This window comes from Eschrichtius robustus, chromosome 19 (assembly GCF_028021215.1).
Source record: "Eschrichtius robustus isolate mEscRob2 chromosome 19, mEscRob2.pri, whole genome shotgun sequence".
NCBI classification, from domain to species: domain Eukaryota; kingdom Metazoa; phylum Chordata; class Mammalia; order Artiodactyla; family Eschrichtiidae; genus Eschrichtius; species Eschrichtius robustus.
In genome coordinates, this window is record NC_090842.1 from 29,616,043 (window position 1) to 29,635,237 (window position 19,195).

General features: G+C 40.0%; 1 protein-coding gene across 1 annotated transcript in view; it reads right to left on the bottom strand.

Annotated features, from left to right (window-relative positions):
* The window catches only part of AMFR (autocrine motility factor receptor), a 39,282-nt gene extending 21,297 nt beyond the window's left edge, over positions 1-17,985 (bottom strand). Inside the window, exons 1-7 of the mRNA XM_068529252.1 lie at positions 17,582-17,985; positions 10,019-10,111; positions 6,780-6,944; positions 5,256-5,408; positions 2,832-2,872; positions 2,534-2,666; positions 798-931 (exon numbers count right to left, since the gene is read on the bottom strand). Coding sequence (XP_068385353.1) covers positions 798-931; positions 2,534-2,666; positions 2,832-2,872; positions 5,256-5,408; positions 6,780-6,944; positions 10,019-10,111; positions 17,582-17,848 — 986 coding nt within the window. The 5' untranslated portion in view covers positions 17,849-17,985. The remainder of the gene's footprint in view (positions 1-797; positions 932-2,533; positions 2,667-2,831; positions 2,873-5,255; positions 5,409-6,779; positions 6,945-10,018; positions 10,112-17,581) is intronic.
* Between the last annotated feature and the right edge of the window lie 1,210 nt (positions 17,986-19,195).

Here is a 19,195-nt window from a genome sequence, read left to right on the forward strand (position 1 = left end):
ACAAATACTGAGCACCGCTTACTTCAGAGACTTCACCTTTAACAGCACAGTTACAGAGGAATCGTGTTCAGTAAAAAATCTCCACCCACGAGAAACATTACACCTGCATTCTCTTCATAGCCCACCAAAGAGCAAGAAATCTATACACAGAAACTGACTCTGCCTTAACAATGGCTCCTGTTAGTGATGACTTAAGCGAACATTTCTGGGTAAATCAGAGGAGTTAAGACCCCTCAGAGAGCCAAACTGTTCCCTTGGACACAAAAAGGATACCCACTGATCTCACACTTTCAGGCTTGGTTTAGCCTCAGGATGGCAAGTGAGTACCTCCTCCACTGAGGTTAAGAGTATGAGAGAGAGTATGTGTGTGTGAGCACGCATGCGTAAGGAAGAAAAAGGGCAGAAGTCCAAGGAAGCATCCATTTAATAATAATGATGATAAAAATATTGACCTAATAAAAGAACCTAGTCTTTACTGAGCACATACTATGTACCCAGTACTGTTCTAAGTAATATTACATTCATTATCCCATTGAATCCTCCCAACAGTTCCAGGAAGAAGGTTCTGCTATCATCCCTAGACTTAAGCAACTGAGGCACAGAGAGGTAAGTAAATTGCCCAAAATCACACGGCAACTAAGTGGGGATTCAAACCCAGGCAGTCTGACTCCAGAGACTATACTCTTCACCATTCCGCTAACAGTTTACAAAAGCAGGTTCTCGTATAATCTGGGATCTGTTATTATTAAAGATCTCAAATGAGTCAACATGAGCAACGTCAACTTGTGCTTACTTACCTGGCTTCCATGTTTCCAACCACTCGCAAATAGTTCTTGTGCCGGCGGATTCGACGTTGTACCTCATGAAACAGGTAACGCAGCTGCATAAAGATGACCAAGCTGGCCATGGATAACCAGATGTTGCCAAATAACTTAACAAGAGGGAAAGAGAATAAAATATACAATAAAAGTGAATGTGAACTTGCTACTGCTGAGAGTGAGGTATGCAACAGAAGGTCTGAATTGTGGGCGAAGGTGAATTGGAGCAGTCATTCAGAAAGCAAATGCACATATCTCTCTCACTACCCTGAACAATGTACATGCTCTTTGGCCTAGTCATTCCATCACCAGCAATCTTTCCTGAGGAACTAATCAGAAATTTTAAAGCTTTATGCAAAATGATGCCCCTCTATGCAATTATAAAACAGAAAATCAGGAAATGGACACAATGCCCAGTAGGGGAATAATTATACTGTAAACTCATATAATGTAACATTATATACTCATTATATTTATTATAAAATATAATTACATCCTATTATTATATTTTATATATAACATTTTGAAGATTAATTACATGGGAAAATAATATTTAAGTGATAAAAGTACTTTAAAAAAACTAATATGTGACCAAAAAAAGGTACGCAAAGATGTGAAGTAGCAAACAACTGAATACAATCTAAATATTCTATTATGGGAGCAGGTTGTTCAATGGCTGGGGGTAGGGGAATAGGAGGAAGGTGGTTAAAAGGTACAAACTTCCAGTTATAAGATAAATACGTAGTGGGGACAGAACGTACAACATGATGACTATAGTTTTAACAGTGCTGTATGGTATATTTCAATTAAATCATCGTACCTCTATGCCGTGGAAGTTTTATCTTAAAGGTATTAAAATGATTTAGAAGAATTGTTGCTAGCATAGGAAGATGTACATAATATACTAGCTACAAAAAGCCTAAACTATATGCCCAATACACAATCTCCATTGATGAATGTATGGATCTGAATATATAAACAAGCAGTAAACACAACAAAATGTCAACAGTTATCTCTGGATATTTGTTTGGGGGAGCGTTTTTTTTTTAAAGTATGTTTTGAAAGTTACTTTTAAAAAGTAGACTTACAGAAATGCGCTGTGTTTAACCCAAAAATTTTTAAATGCTACTCTGATAGGCTTACAATTTAAATAAATTGCCCACCAAATATGTTGATTCTCGGCATTCACAGATCACTGAAGTGCTAAACCAATGAAGCAGGTTTTCAGCATGGTGATTTCTTGCACACCAAAGTAAAATGTAAACAATGAAGCAGGAGGAATTAAGAATAAAGACTTTGTTTTTAATTATAAAGATAGAAAATTTATGAATCCATGAAGTAGCTAACACTGTGGGAATTCCCTTTACCACCTACAAGGTAACTGTTAAACATTAGAAGCCACAGAAACTATGAGGAGAGGAATTCCCTTAATTTCATGCTAAACAATTATCTACTGACTTGGTCGGCAGAGTCACCTACGTCTCCTAGACAGCAAACACCTCCTGAGCTGGGCACCAAACTCATTCCACACTGCTTTATACCCGTTGGCCAAAAAAAAAAAAAAAAAAAAAAAAAGGGAGGGGAACAGCTGCATCGTTTTTACAGTCTTTAAGTGGGTCAGCCACAAATGTTTCACCTGTTAAACCCTGTACTAAACAGGGTTCCTGATTCTAAAAAACTTAGCTGTCTGTTAGAGCTCCTTCTGGGAAACTTACCAACATGTGAATGTGATGCATGAGGTCCAGGGACAACAGAGTGAGCTCCATGACAAAATCTGTGTAATAGACATACGTTCCCTTTCCTTCCCACGTTCCTTCGTGGTTGAGGTCCCAGAGGTGAATTACATATCTGCAGTGAATAGAGAAGAATCATGTTAATGATTTACTGTTACAATTGAATTTGTTTTAAACATGATATACTACAGTCACATTTTTATAAATTTTTTACATGTTGTATCTTAAAATCAACTGTATGAGTAGACCTCCATCACCACCCTCCCAAATTTCTACTCACCGTAAAATCACATGAGCAGTCCTCACTGTCACAAGAAGAGACTATTTAAAAAAAGAGAGTTTTTTTCTTTTTAGTAAAATTTAGGATTGCTCAGACCAAACTTACTTTTACAAAGTGATAAATGTTCTCAGTTCAATTAAAAATCAGGTTGGAGGTGGGGGACTTGGAGGAGGGTAGTCACAAGGTACCAGTTATAAGATAAATAAGTCCTGGGGATGTAATGTACAACATGATGACTAGAGTTAACCGTGCTGTATGGTATATTCCAAATGTGAAGAGAGTAAATCCTAAGAGTTTCCATCACAGGGTAAAAAACATTTTTGGGGGTATGAATATGCGATGATACTTATCGTGGTAATCATTTCACAACAAATGTAAGTCAAGTCATTATGCTGTACACCTTAAATTTATACAGTGCTGTATGTCAATTATATCTCATTAAAACTGAAAGAAAAAAAAAGCAAGTTACCAACCATTTTATTTCATGTGCTTCAAATTTCCATGGAATATTTTCACGACCTAGAGACAACTTTTATTGAGCCTTTTCCTGTTAATAGGTGGCAACCAATTACACCTGTCCATCTCCTGGGCCTTCTACAATCTTGAGGTCATTGAGTTTGACAATCACTTATATTTTATACTGCATTAAGTCACCATAATTGATTATCCTAAGAGGGTGTCTGAATACTTGGTGACCCTATACCCAAGGTACAGCTTAGGTACTACTATCCTAGATATGAATCCCTGCTCTCTATATAATGCTTTCTGCTCCCCCTTCACCCACACAGAAGAAAACAGATGAAGGAAATCAATAACAAAATAAGACCCTCACAGTATTCTGTATTAAAGAAACTGATACTAAGAAAAATTTCTTCTTAATCTAGCAGAATAAAACTGTTAACATTCTTTACGTTTGAGATCAGGAAACTCCCGTTTACAAATGGAAAATATTTTACATAGAAGAGAAACACTATAAACATAAAAATATGATTTAGTTAAAAATATCAAATCTGTAACATAAATTATCTTAAAAAAATTAATGAGCTAAAATAAAAATATGCCCTATGACCCAACAGACCTATTTTAAATGTCTTTAATTTTAGGTATACCTTTTTTCAAACTTTGGCCTAATACTAATTAAAAGTTAGAGAAACAAAAAAGGAAAACCCAGTATCATTCAAATGGTGATTTACAGTAAAATATATCTAAAGCAAACTAATTAATGTCAGAGTAAATAAAATTTTAAACATTTTTTTTACATTTGTATACCTTTCACATACAGAAAGTATTCAACTAGGATTGCAAATGTTTTTATTAGGTACTTAAATGTTCTTTCCTTATTTTTGGTTACACTACTATATTATACTCTGAAATGAATGCTATTAAGCAAAATAAATTTTAACCCTATTCTAACAATTCCCAATTAGTAGTTCAAACTTAGTGTTTTGATATTAGCTATCTACTGATATTGATATTAGATATCTATTATTTCATTTTTTCCATTAATAATAGCAATTATGGACAAGATAAAAGTATTTTGCCTTTGGCCTGAGGAAAAAAGCAAATATAGCCACTGAATATAAAGAACATACAAAAAATTTGATTTCTATTGAACAGAAATTAGTATTTTCAGAAAGGGTTTAAAAGTAAATTTTAAAATATACATGAATATCTCAGATTATTCTTTCAAAACAATGAATTGTTTGCATATATATTGTATTATTCTATAAAATCTTAATTTATGGCCTATCTAAAATAACCAATTATAGGATATTTCCCTACTAACTGTTACCAATCATTGTCTACAATATCTTAAGGAGAAAACCCTTCCCACTTGGAAGTCACAGAACTTGGATTGTGCTACTTTTGCCACTTTGGAACTTTAAGCAATTCACTTCACCCTCCATGCCCATTTCCCCATTAATATACAGGAGTAATAAAATGAGTCAATATATGTAAGGTATTTAGAACAATCCCCAGCATACAGTAAGCACTATATAAATGTCGGCAAAAATAATTACAGTTGACCCTTGGGCAATATGGGAGTTCATCCCCATATAATTTATAGTCGGGCCTCCGTATCCAGTTCCTTCGCATCTGTGGATTCAACCAACCAGGGACCATGTAGTACTGTAGAATTTGCTACTGAAAAATATCCATGTATAAGTGGACCCACACAGTTCAAACTCACGTTGTTCAAGGGTCAACTGTACTTTTTATTATGTTGTAGCAAGGATTACGTGAAATAACATGTAAAAGCAATCAGTACCAATACCCAACCTCAAACAAAGGAACTCAAAAAATGCTTGTTAAAATGAAGACCAGATATCCATCATGGGTGAAAATAATCTATCAATAATCATCTAGCTTCCTTGAAAATACATAGGAACATAATCAGAGCAAAAGCCCGTCTCTGCATCTTACCTCTGCAGCCATGAAAGCCAATGTGTGCATCCCATGGGTGTAGCCTGTGACACAACAGACAACTGCTAATCCACAGCAGGAAAGCAGCATAGCAATCAGTAGAGACAGAACTCGACCATGGCTACTCATCGGTGTGGTGGGAGAAAAGGAAAGCTAAAAATGCAGAACAGGAAAAGGAAGCTCATTCTTCAGCATGGCAGTGTTAATTAAACCTGACTAAGCATGGCAGTGTTAATTAAACTCAAGATTAACCTTGGTGTCTTTGCTTGGAGGTCTGTGCGTAGCCGCACAGCCAAATGGAAGCACAGAAAAGTATCCCATTACCAGATGGTCAAAATTCTCCAACCAACCTAAATATGAGTATGAGCTGATATTTTGAGATCTTTATCGTTTAATTTACGGAATATAACAATATACATTATATTTGCATCTCAAATTCTCAAGGATCCTCCTACCAGTGGGATTATAAGCCTCTAGAAACAATTTGCCAAAGGAATGTAATTCTCTCTTCTAGCTTCAACAGGACTCAACTTCAATAGGGCAGCACCACATTCTGTTGTGTTCTTTCACAATCTTGTTCTAGCCCTAATCCCTCAAATTCACTTGAGAGGACATTCCTAGCCTGTTCACGGCTAGGACAACTGAAGTGTAATCCAGGTGCAGACTGACTACTATCATAATGCTATGGTAACAGTATACAGCTTGGAAAGGAAGGCCTGAAGCTGTGACTCCTGAGCAGGAAGGTGTAGATACCAAACCAGTCGGGGAGGTTAGAAGCGCCTGTCCATGTCCTGGGATGGGGGTTGAATTATGAAACAGCTAAAGGCTTTGGAACTGAGATTAACTCACACAGACATGCAAGGACCACCATGGTCCATGAGGACTGGGTAAAGAAAGGGGCAAGCAGGGCTGTGGAGTGGGTTTAACGGAGGGGCAGGATTGTAGGCGTCCATTTACTGGGGATCCACGAGATTAGTTCGGGACTACAAACAAATGAAGATTCACCCACACAACTCTGAAGCCAAGAGGCAGATCTTGTACCCAGACAGAAAAGGTTCACTTCTCCAGGGACCAGGGAAGCCAAGAGAGCTAATTCAGTCCTGGCCCAGGGTGGAAACAACGTAAGCTAGTCAGAAAGAAGGGCTCCAAGAACCAGAGTAAGAAGGTGGAAAATGGAAGGAGATTAGAACAGAAAACATCTGGAAGAGACCAGCTTTTTTTCAGTTTATATATTAAGGTTTCCTTGCGCTGTGATCAAAAACAGTTTGTGTAGGTGATTTGACCTCACGTGGGCTGTAATGCAACATTACTGGGGAGGGGAAGGAAACCTCCCTAGGGGACACTGCTCCTACATTCCTTGGCTGCTGCAGAAAGTTCCTCAAGAAACAGGTAGAAGGTACCTGATCCAGGAGCCTTCCCTGGGAGAGCTATCCTGCACATGCGTGTCATGGCTCATTCATATTACACAATTCAGACCTGGCAAATGTGTGCCTAAGCAGGAAAAGAGCTTGGCTAAAAACTCACATATTCAAACCGGTCCTTGCAGAGCTGAACCATCAGATGCAGAAATACCAGTCCAGCAAACCAGAGGCACCACATGACCACTTCTTCCACTGTCTGGACATTCAGCACACCAAAAATGAAAATGAACTTGTAGAAAATGAAATTCCAAAACTTGTCTTTGAGGTGCTAAAAAGAAAAATATTTATAAAGGTGATTACCATTATATCTAACCCATTCAAGGAGAAGGTAACATAACAAAAGCTGGCTTCTAAGGAGAAAATAGTCTATTCTCAGCTTTCTAACACTTGTCCACAAGAAAATATCAATAGAAGGCAAAGAAAAAAAGAGCCCTCTGAAGAATAAAGGGAAGACACCTAGAAAGTAATCTGTAGATTTTGGATTGAATTCCTTAGTTATGAAATTTTAGCCATTAAAAGGGGAGTGATATTAGTTTAGTACCTTATGTATTAATAATACATATACTTCTAACACAAAATCAAAAAGAATGGTGAGAGCTACAAGTATCATTTTTAATACTTCTACTCTCTAGATTTTTAAAACAAACAAAAGAAACAGACTGGACATTCTTCTTCCTTTTTTTTTTAAACATCCTTCAGATTCAAAAATAACATACGCTCATTTGCCAGCCATAATCAATAATGTATGAAAAAGTACAAAGAAAAGTAAAACAAAAATGATGCCTTAACATTTTTATGCATTTTTCTTCCTAAATGTAAAACACTGATTTTTGTATACTTTTATTTCACTTATATTGTGAGAACCTTACCAATGCCAATGAATACTGTCTGAATAGACCACTTTAGTGGTTACACATGGACACCGAAACGTTTTTTTCACCATTCAGAAAATGTTGCAATGAATACCTTTGTACAAGTTTCTATTTTTCAGCATTATAGAATCAAAGCTTACGGATATTGTTATGGTTTCTAATAAGTAACATCCATCTGATTTCCAAAGAAGTTATATAAATGTACAGTCCCACAGAAGTATACCTGCTTCACTGTACTCTTTCTTACACTGAGGATGTCCAGTTTTAAAAATCTTTACTATCCTGAAAAAAAGGGCAATGAGGGGCGTCTAGCCAACAGATATTAAAAGATACCTCAAGCCACCTGTGGGAGTGGTGGCAACTGAGTGCAGAGGATAAGGATGAAAATATGGCTCCTAAGTATACTTTTATGTATAGTTTTGAACCATGTAAATGTTTCACAAATTCAAAAACTTAGAAAGAAAAGCAAAACTGAATAAAAACAGAAATAATTGAACCTATGTGTGGAACAAATTGATAATGTGACTATTTAAAGATAAGAGTTATTTTGAGAACTTTAAAACACTGTACTCTGACTGTACACCCTTTGTTCATAGAATAAAACGAACTAGGAATCCTTGGTGAATGTCTGTTTCCAGATCTGGGGCAGGAAAGCATGAAGTGAACTGAGAACATTTTGTGTCCTGGTTCTGAACCTTCACTCCACCATCTATTTGCTGTGTGGCTTTGGGCAAGTTACTTACAATCCCCAGACTTTGGTTTCCCCATCTATAAGACGGGTCTTATAACAACAGCATATATCTCATAAAATCGTTGGGGTAACTCAGTAAGTTAATATATGTACGGTGCTTAGACAAGTGCCATAGTAGGCATTAAGTGCACTTAAAAAATTCCTTGTTCTACACTGCCACTTAACGGTTGAATATTTGTCCAATTTTAGGTAGTCAATGTCTTTGCCTCTAGCATTACTCTATTTCTTGAAGTTTAAGCACCCAGAGAGTAATCCCATGTCAATTCTGTAGCATTCTAACTCAAAACGGCGCTCAATAAATGCTACTGGATGACACTGGTCAAAAACTGTCATCACTGAACAACATGAAAGACGTGATCTATACTGAAAAAACTGAAAGTAGAGTTGAGTGACAAATGTGTCCATTATGATTACCTCCAGGTATTTGAAAAATCTCTGTAATACCCCAAGGTTATGTTTTCTGTAAATTTTGAACTGATATTTAACATTTTAGGGAAAAGAAAGCAGTATGTAAGGCCCACTGGTGCCAGATCAATCCACCAGCAATTAGGTTGCTTTCCTGGCCTGACCAATTTCTGGCCCACAAGTCAAAAGTTTTTCTTGAAAACAAAAGAAGCATCAAAGAAAAGCTTCTGTATCCTACCAAAAAACCCTCTATGTTCTACTGATCCCATCTGGGAGACCTCTGGAGTCGATAATTTTGGAGAAAGTACTGAATACTCACTAATGAAAAATTTCTGGGAAAACAAACAGTCCTGCTCTTAACAGCATCCAAGGGCTCAATCACACAGTAAATGCATTTCAACTCTAAACTAGGACCTCAGCTGATTTAATAACAAGAGATTTGGGTTGAAAAGGACACGTAAGGGGTGAGGCCACTGTTGTACTTTTAATGTAGTAGGTTCCTGTGTTGTACCACTGGGAGAAGATAAAGTACAATATAGTTCTGTTTGTATGTTATTGTTTTAAAGGCCAGTTCTAAATTCTTACTTTAAAACACACTATTCTACACTCCATCCACTAAAATCCTTGGGGAACTGCCAATCTGTACAGTATGCTTGTGGCACTAATTCTTTAATGAAAGCACCTCCTGCTCATACATGCATTCTGAGAGTAATGTTCAAATGTCAGACTATCTCACCTGAACGCTGCTTGTAGAATGATGAATCTTAATACACTTTTCCAAAGGGAAAAACAAAAATCTCTCAGTAAATTCCTTTGGAAAAGAACCCATATTCTAAAGAATGATATATACGATTACTCAAACTAAAACAAGTCTGAGCTTCTTTTAAAATTACCTCATAAAAGTCATGGGGAAATAGCTACAAAGAACAATATTGGGACAACTTGGATACATTAAATACGGATTGTGGATTACATGAAGTATTTCATCAATGCTGAATTCCCTGATTTTGATCACTGTGCTATGGTTACATAAGAAAATGTCCTTGCTCTTAGGAAACAGACTAAAGTACTTGAGGTTAAAGGGGTATGATGTCCCCAGTTTACTCTCAAAAGGATCACAAAAAATATGTATATATAAATAAAAGGCAACTGTTAGAGCAAATGGGGAAAAATGTTAATAACTCTGAATCTGGATGAAGTCTATATAGCAGTTCTTCATATTATTTGTACAACTTTTCTGTAAGTTTGAAATTATACCAAAAAATTTTTTCTTTAATCTGGTCACAAGAATGCATCCTTGCTATCTGGACTTACCTGTCTTTCGCTCACTCGAAGAGGGCCAAACACGATACACTGGATTAGCTTAGCCACCAACATCAAAACACAGCAAGCAGTATTTACTAGAACCTGTACACAAACCAAAGAAAGGAAGTTTATTTCCTTCTGTTGAAAAATAAAAGCAGCTCTAAAAATTTTATATTAGGAATTCAGCCAACATTTCTAATGACTGAGCCTTTCCAGTTTTCTACCAGTACAAGATAAGTAATATTTGAAGGGGCACATTTTTATGGGTGGCAGGGTACAGATGAGGAGTGGGGAGGAGAGGCACCAGCTCAGCAGTTAATTCACAGAGCCCTGTCCCAACATGTACCCTCCAGAAGGCCACCTTCCCCTTCAGTCTTAACTGAATTTTGTGTAAACTTTGTACTGGATGCACCTTAAAAAACCATAAGTATCTCCTAGGTACATCACTTCCTACATTAAGATTTTGACAGCCTAGAAGAAAACTTTTCCAGAAAATGCAGTTATCATGAACAGTGAAGTCCAGCACCCAAACACCCTGCCCTGCCCTGTCAGAAAAACAGGACATGTGGAGAAGAGTGTGAATGGTCACAAAAAAGTCACAAGATCATGAAGAACTGAGAATCAAAAACATACACATTTTCAAATGTATTGCAATGGGACAAAAGATATCTGTGGTTGGTGTTGGCCTTAAAGTAAAGGTTCTGGGGCATTCGAGGGGAGTGGAATCAAGAAAGCAGGTAGAGCTGAGAACCGAAAGGCAACCATGAGACACCAATGACAATCCAAAGCCTTCTTCACCAGCAAGTGGAAAACTTTCTTAGTAATTAAGAGAGGGATCTCCTTACACCTAAACAACAAATGTAATGCTTACAAAATGAAAACGTGGGCTGCCCCTGACACAAAGGCTAGTGTGACACATCACATTACTGATGCTCAAATGATTTCTAAAACCACAGAACCTCAAAAAGCCAAAAGGACCTTGATGAAGATGGTAAAGAGGACATTTATTAAGAGCAAATGAAAACAAACACCAACAACGTAAAGGCTGCTCCAATCATTGATTCACTAAGTTTACAGGAAGGTGGCCATATTCCTCTTTCCAGGTCATTCTTCCCTCTACTTTTAAAAGAAGCAAATGATATTTTAAGAATAAGTAAATAAAAGGAAGGTGACGGAAGAGAGTAAGATAAGAAAGCAAACTCCCTAAGATCTCTTCAGGTTCCCCTTAGTGCTTCACACCATCCAGCCCTTTGGTAGCCCTGACGCATTACATACAATGAATGGTAGCCCTGATTCATTACAAAAGATTAAATTATGTTTAGTTACATTCTGCCTGTCTAATGGGGCAAGGAAGTATGTGATGTACTTTCAAAGAACTGAAACAAAAATAGTGCTGAAAAATGAAACTCTTCTGGTAATTAAATCCTTCAAATAGCCAGGAAAAAACCCAAATTAGTTATCCAAAACATCCCACCTCCCTAACATGACTCCCTGTGGAGCAGCCCTATTCAAAACATTCCAACAAATAGTGTAGAATACTAAATTTTAAGGAGATGAAATAGAGGTTTAAAAGGCTCATCTTCATTGTGCTCTAAACCAGTTAATGGGAACCCCAATCATGTTAATTAAGAAAAAATGTCATAAGACAAAACTACAACCCCAATCCTTCATGCCATATCCTCCAGCTGAAGGGGATTTTTAAAATCAGCCAAACATCCCCAGCCTAATTACAAAACAATTTTTTAAAATTCTTCCTGCTTTTGCAGGTAGGCTTACAAAGTAAAGAAATAAATTCAACACATTTAGCACCTACTTGCTCAAGGCATGTGGGACATTAAGAGAAATGAGGGTGATCTGAACCCTGCGCTCAAAGAGCTTTTAGGATCTACAAGACACAGAACTTGGTAAGCATCTAACAGACCAAGCCAGCTGCTGTGAGAACAACAGAGGAGAAATCAAATTTAGGGTCGCTTAATCATTTCTCTACCCTAAACAGCATTCTCATACACCTTGGGTTACAAAGTAAGAAATAAAGTATTACTTCTCAGGTAAAACTTTTCTTAAGTTTTTCTAAGTTCAAAAATGAGGTATAAAAATTTTGTATCTTTGATTTACCAAAAAAAAAAAAAAAAGTGGAATTCCCTCATAATTCCATCACCAGTAGATAAACATTTCTTATTGTAATATAAATGGAAGATTTAAAAATTAGCACAGCTAAGAAGGGAAAAAGGGCTTGACAAAGTAAACTGATATGAGAAAGGGATTTTAGGTAAAAGGAAAGAGATAATCTTTTGTGAACTTTATGAAAGTGAAAGCTATACAGGATTGGAAGCAACTAAATTATTTTAAGATCATGAATGAAGTGTTTTTAAAAACACCTCAATAATTATTAACTATTTATTCTATTCTACTTACAGAAAAATGTCTTAATTTCACAAATATCATCATTCCAATAAAGATATAATAAATTCTCAATTTTAAAATTGACAAAGGCTTGAAAAATTGCAGATACAGAAACATAATTGTACCATTCCTCATTTAAAAGCAAATCCCAGGATTACCATATACATGTTACTATATATAAAATAGATAATCAACAAGGACCTATTGTATAACACAGGGAACTCTACTCAATATTCTGTAATAACCTATATGGGAAAAGAATCTGAAAAAGAATGGCTATACGTATTTGTATAACTGAATCACTTAGCCGTACACGTGAAACTAACACAACACTGTAAATCAATTATACTCCATTATAAAATAAAAATTAAAATAAAATAAAATTCCAAATCAGATCCCACTAGGTCACCAGTGATATCCTTACAGAAACAACACTTCAGCCCATATTTAAACCAACGGAATTGGGACAAACTTTCTCACCTCACTTTATCCTTGCAGACCACAGTAAAAGTACTAACCTCATTCTGCTATACACAGCTAACTAATCTTTCTTTGTGGGCAGAATCCAAACTTAAATGTAAGTAAATCTAAGTACAATGGGTTCACTGGAGCACTGTTTATAATAGCAGAAAAATGAAAACCAATTAAATGTCCATCAGGGAGGTTAGTTCAATAAACCATAAAACAGCCATTCAACAGAATACAATGAAGCCAGGAAAACTGTCAGCAGTTCTGCATTTACTACCATTATACAGAACCTTCAAGATAACTTGCTCACTGAAAAAAAAGCAAAGTGTAGAAATGTGATTACTACGCTACCTTCTGTGTATGAAAAAGAAAGAATATGTATACATACCATATATATTTGTATAATATGTAGATGTGAACTGCGTCGACTTGATCAATCTGGGTATTTCTTAGTCTTCTACTTAACACCAGCACTAACTACCTCCTCCCCCCACAAAAAACACACCTTTTATCAGTCTCCTCCTTTAAGGACAACTGGAATGTTACTTTTCTGTAGGCGCCCAGTGACAAGTATAAAATGCCAGTAATGCAAACTCCCCCTTATTATACTGATGCTCGTGTTCCTCTTTGCACAACATTAGGGAAATAAATGAGACTACGTATACAAAGCATGCAGCATACATCTAGCAAGCAATCAAATAGCAATCTCCTTCCCCCCAACTATAAAGATTTTTCCTATATTTTTAAGTTGTTTATCTCGGCTTATATCCTATTATTTACAAGTTTATAGTCTTTTTCTTCAGCTGCCCCAACATTTCTGGAGCTAACATTTTTCTCTAATCTTCTTTGGAATATTCATCTCATAAAGACTCAAACCTAGTAAATTACTTTCAGTTCTCAAGTTGTATAATTATGTGAAGATGGGCTCTTTGAAGCAGTAGTCAGAAACTTTTTCTCTCATGGGCTATCAGACAGTAAATATTTTTAGACTCTGTAGACCACATGCTCTCAATCACATAGTCTTCCTTTCGGAAAAAAAAAAAAAAAACTTTAAAAATGTAAAAAACCATTATTAGCTAATAGGCCAAATAGGCCAACACGGTTTGCCAATCCCTGCTCTCAATGGTCAGTTCACTTTTATCCATTTTCGTTTTTGGTGACTTTTTCCCTTGACACTTCTATTTAAACTACTTCATTTGCATATAATTAAGTCATCAGAACCTCAAAACTTGTTTCATATGTCTATTTCTCCATTTTACCATGTCCACCTCTTACAGTTTTAAAAGCAAATACATAAAAAAGAAAAAACCAGAACAGAACTGAAAAAAAACCAGGAGAAAGTAATGAAACTAATGAGTAAGATTAATGAAGTTGAAAAGCCAAAAACACCTGAACAATTCAAAACGATGGAAACTGATCAGGAGGTACTTTAATGGAAGTGACATCTGAACAACGTAAAATTACCCTAGAAATGAGTAACAAAATAAAACCTAATCTGGAATGAAAGTTCTAGAAAGACATGAAGAAACAAATAATCATGTCAAACCTGGGTATCTGTTAGTGCAACAACCCTGGGAACCTCCCCTCACACCTGTTCTCAATGTCAGTGCCAGAGGGCCACCTGGAGAACTTTCCTTGGGGACTGGAGTCCTACGTCACTACATCTAGCCTCTTCCCAGTCTACATAAATCCATCTTCCCCACTGCGGCTATAGGTCCGCCCCTGAAAAGATCATCTCAGCATGACAGCCCCTCCTCCCCTCCTCTTCCACTTAAACCCTCTGGCCCATGAAATAATGTTCACACTCCTTAACAGATCATGCAAGGTTTACATCATCTGACCTTCACCCCATACCCTATCCTCTCCCTCATCAGTTTCTCAACCATTTAACACGCCTAAAATCACCTAGGACATTAATCAAAATGAAGACATTATATGAGTATCTATATTCATCTAAACTGTGCCCTACAAAGATAAGTTTTAGAGATTCCAATATGCAAAATAATATCTAGCAGGATTTGCAAATTGGCAGAAAGATCAATTGATTGTTTTGTCTTGCCTTTTTTTATTTATTTGGTTGCACCGGGTCCTAGCTGCAGCAGGTGGGCTCCTTAGTTGGGCTCCTTAGTTGTGGCAGGTGAACTCTTTAGTTGCGGCACACATGTGGGATCTAGTTCCCCGACCAGGGATCGAACCCCCTGCACTGGGAGCGTGGAGTCTTATCCACTGCGCCACTAGAAAAGTCCCTTGCTTGGTTTTTTTAAAAAATTGAATGTGAGTGTCCTTGGGCAGGGCAAGAAAGGATCCATTCTGACAAAGGCCCCGCCATATACTCACCTAATAATGCGATCTGTCAGGCCTCGGAGGAAGGCATTTGAGATTTTGACTCCCACTCGTCTACTAAAGCAGAAACTTAAGTAATGAGTGATGAAGAAAACTGACAATGCATACATGGAGGGTCTGAGGAACCAAGGAAGACCAAGATAAGTGTGAAAACCACAGAGGAAAGATGGAAGAAAAACAGCAAGATCAACTGAGAAAGGAAAAAAATCATCAGCAGATAAGAAGAAATTACAAACTCGCATGAGGCAAGACCTCTGTTGAAAAAGCTGGGAAGAAAAGGAAATTTTCTTAAAAGTAATAATTTTGGGCTTCCCTGGTGGCGCAGTGGTTGAGAATCTGCCTGCCAATGCAGGGGACACAGGTTCGAGCCCTGGTCTGGGAGGATCCCACATGCCGCGGAGCAACTGGGCCCGTGAGCCACAAGTACTGAGCCTGCGCGTCTGGAGCCTGTGCTCCGCAGCAAGAGAGGCCACGATAGTGAGAGGCCTGCGCACCGCGATGAAGAGTGGCCCCCACTTGCCGCAATTAGAGAAAGCCCTCGCACAGAAACGAAGACCCAACACAGCCATAAATAAATAAATAAATAAATAAATAAAAATTAAAAAAAAAAAAAAAGTAATAATTTTCACAGAAAATCAACAGGCTTTATGTAATGTTTTATGAAGAGGTGTTAACCTTGGAATTTGAACATGAGTTTTGTAAAAAGAAACTCTGGGGAGGGGCAGGGAGATCATTAAACAATACTAGTAGTTGTTAAATACTATAGCAGTTCCATTTCAAAGGCTTATTTGTACCTTATACTTAAATATATATATATATATATATATATATATATAAAAGACTACATTATAATCTCAACATCTGGCAAAATCACTCTTCACATCACAGTTTACCTGCCAACTGAAATGCAAAAATAGATTTTTTAAATCTATGTTTAATAGAAATTAAACAAGAGACGTGCGGCTGAATTCTTTCTCTTCTCCCTTCTTCTGTACTGTAAGGTTCAGCTTTACACAGCAGTGGAGGAATGGAACTTCACACTTCACTGCCTTCTACTCATCTCTTCATCAGAAGGACCAAGAGACTTGATCCACACCCACAGAGTTCATAAATCCCACTGCTTCCTGATGAAGCACAGCGGGGTTAATTATACCAAATGAGTTGTGTATCATTCTGTATACTTGGAATATTAATCCCAGTCACTTACAGCCGGCTCTCACCCCGAAACGGGAATTTACAGGAGGAGACAAGACTCTGGACCCAAGACACAACAGCAAATCCAAGGGACAGACTTCAGTCCTGGAACAACTTTTCTGATCGCCGTGGGGTTTCCGTGAGGCATTCAAAGGCCAAGGTAGAAGCCAAGCTCGTAAGCCAAAATACTGTTGATCTACCCGCCTGAAATTATCTGTTCTAATAAGTGAAACCAGCATTTATGCCTTGTAAATGCTGCTTATCTTACACTGGCAGACAAACTGGAAACCGTGTTTTAAAATGGATCACTAAAAGGAGAAATCCTGAGTTCAAATGGAGAGACACTTCTTGACTCCGAATGTTTTGACTGCCTTCAGACATCAAAGGAAACTTTCATGAATCACCAGGTAAAAGCAGCAGGAAAAGAAGCACAGTTTGTGTGTTTGTTCTACCCAAAGAGGACAATCACATAATAAATAGAAAAAAAAAAAAAAAAGGCCTCTCTCCAAACAGGAATGTCCGAACACACCCAGATGCCTAAAACTCTCCTATGCTCAACATTCTAATTGTCTCTTCCCTCTCTTCGTGGGAAACCTGTTAACATTTCCGGATCTGACAGAGTCCGAAAAGCCTTCCAACTTCCCTCCATAGTTTAATAAAATAGCCGGGGTAACTGACTGGCCGGTCCCAGCCTCCCAGGTCAACCCGCTCTTTGAGGGCTCCTTGTTTCCTTCCCGGTGGTCCCTGAGAACCCCAACTCTGCTCCGCCATCGTTTACTTCTCCCCACAACCCACCCCAGCACCTCCTCCCTCCCCCCCAGCCCTGACCCTCCCCGGCCGGCCGCGTCCCCTTGCGCCCCGCCCCCTGCGCCTCCCCAACCGCGTCCCAGAGTCCCTTCCTCAGGCCCTCAAAGGCGACCCTGCCCTCGGGACCCGCCCCTCCTCACGACCCCAAAGCCACCCCCCCAACCCCTCACCGGGTCTTTCGGTGGCGCGCACGCGGGCGGGGCCCCGCCCCCCGGGCCTCGCTCTCGGGGGCCCCGGGGGGAGGGGACCCCGGCCCCAGCCACGCCCCCCACAGATAATGGATGACATGGCGGTCCCCACAATCCCCCGCCCGGCTCCTCTCCGCTCCTCCTCGGCGGGCCCGGCAGCCTCGCTCACCCACACGAATAGGCTGTCCGAGAGCAGGTACTGGGCCACGTCGCGGGCCCGGGGTCCCCCGGTGCTCGGCCGGACGAGCGCGGCCGGGTCTGGCTGCACCGGGGCCGTTACCGGCTCCGCCTCGGCGGGCCCAGGCCCGGGCCTGGCCTCGGGCTGGCTGAGAGCGCGGTAGGCGCTGACGATGGTGCCAAGCAGGGCCAGGCCGCTGAGGCCCGTGTAGGTGCGGAGGCTGGGCCAGGGGAAGCGCTCGAGGAAGAGCAGTGGCATGGCGGCAGCGGCGGCTTCCAGCCCCCAGGCCTCCCCGCGTTGCGGCCGGGCCGCGGCGGCCTCGCGAACGGCGCCCACGGGCTCTGGCGTCGCCGTTGCCGTCGCTGCTGCCGCCGTCGCCGCTGCCGCCGCCGCCTCGCCGGGCCGGGCTGGGCCGCTCCGCCCCGCGCCGCTCCCGCTGCTGCCCCTGCCGGCGCGGAAGAGCCTCGGCTGGCTAGGGGCGGGCCGCCGCCCCCAGCAGGGTGCGGGCGGGACGGGCGCGGGGGCGCGGCCTCCGTCCCCCGCCCCTATCGGTCGCGCCGCCGCCTGGCTGGCGAAGGCCCAGGCCGCAGGCCCTGGGGCCCAGAACCCAGCATTATCCTCCGCCGACACCCCAGCTCGGCCTGGCCCGCGGACGCACAGGGCACCCGACCGGGGCCGAGCCCAAGCGTCACTCAGGCCCGACGGCGCTGACGAGCGGTCGAGCCCTGGCCGCGTGGCCGATCCGCGGGACGTGGGTACCCCCACCACCGGGCGTCCGGCCACTTGTCCCTTCCCTTGTTTCCTTGAACTCCCCCTTAAGCAGGTTACCCCGGAGCACCCACTGCGGGCCTAGGAGCTTCCTAGGTGGCTGAAAGAGGAGATGGTGCTTAGGGAATAATAGAGGCCCTGACCCCATAGAAGGAAAATTAACCAACGGTCTTAAATTCCTCGCAAATAAAGTTTCTGCTGTTTACTCGTAACCTCCAGCAGAGTCTAAAACGAATCTGATTTAGCAGGAAATAAAAATGTGTTCCCTCATACACCAGGTAGGAATGTAAAATGGTGCAACTATTTTGGAAAGTGGTCTGTCAGCTCCTTCAAAAGTTTAAACCTAAGAGTGACCATTTGACCTTGCAATTCCACTCCTAGGTAAATAACCAAGAGAAATGAAAACACACCACCGCACAAAATGTGCACAGAAATGTCAATAGCAACGTTATGCTTAATAGCCAAAGGTAGAAACAACCCTAATGTCCCTCAAGCGATGAATGGATACCTAAGTGATACCCCCTACAATGGAATAGTATTCAGCCATGAAAATGAATTAAGTGCTGATACATGCTGCAACATGGACAAACCTTGACAACATGCTAAAGTGACAGCAGCCACACAAATGGCCGCATAGTGTGATTCCATTTATTCGAAATGTCCAGCAAAAGCAAAAACATAGGTAGACAGAGAAAGTAGATTAATGGTTCTTTAGGGAGATGAGGGAACTGAAGTATAATAAAAGCTAAACATGGATTTCCTTTTGAGGTGACGAAAGTGTTCTAAAATTGTGGTGACTGTGGCACAACTCTGAATATACTAAAAATCTTTAATTAA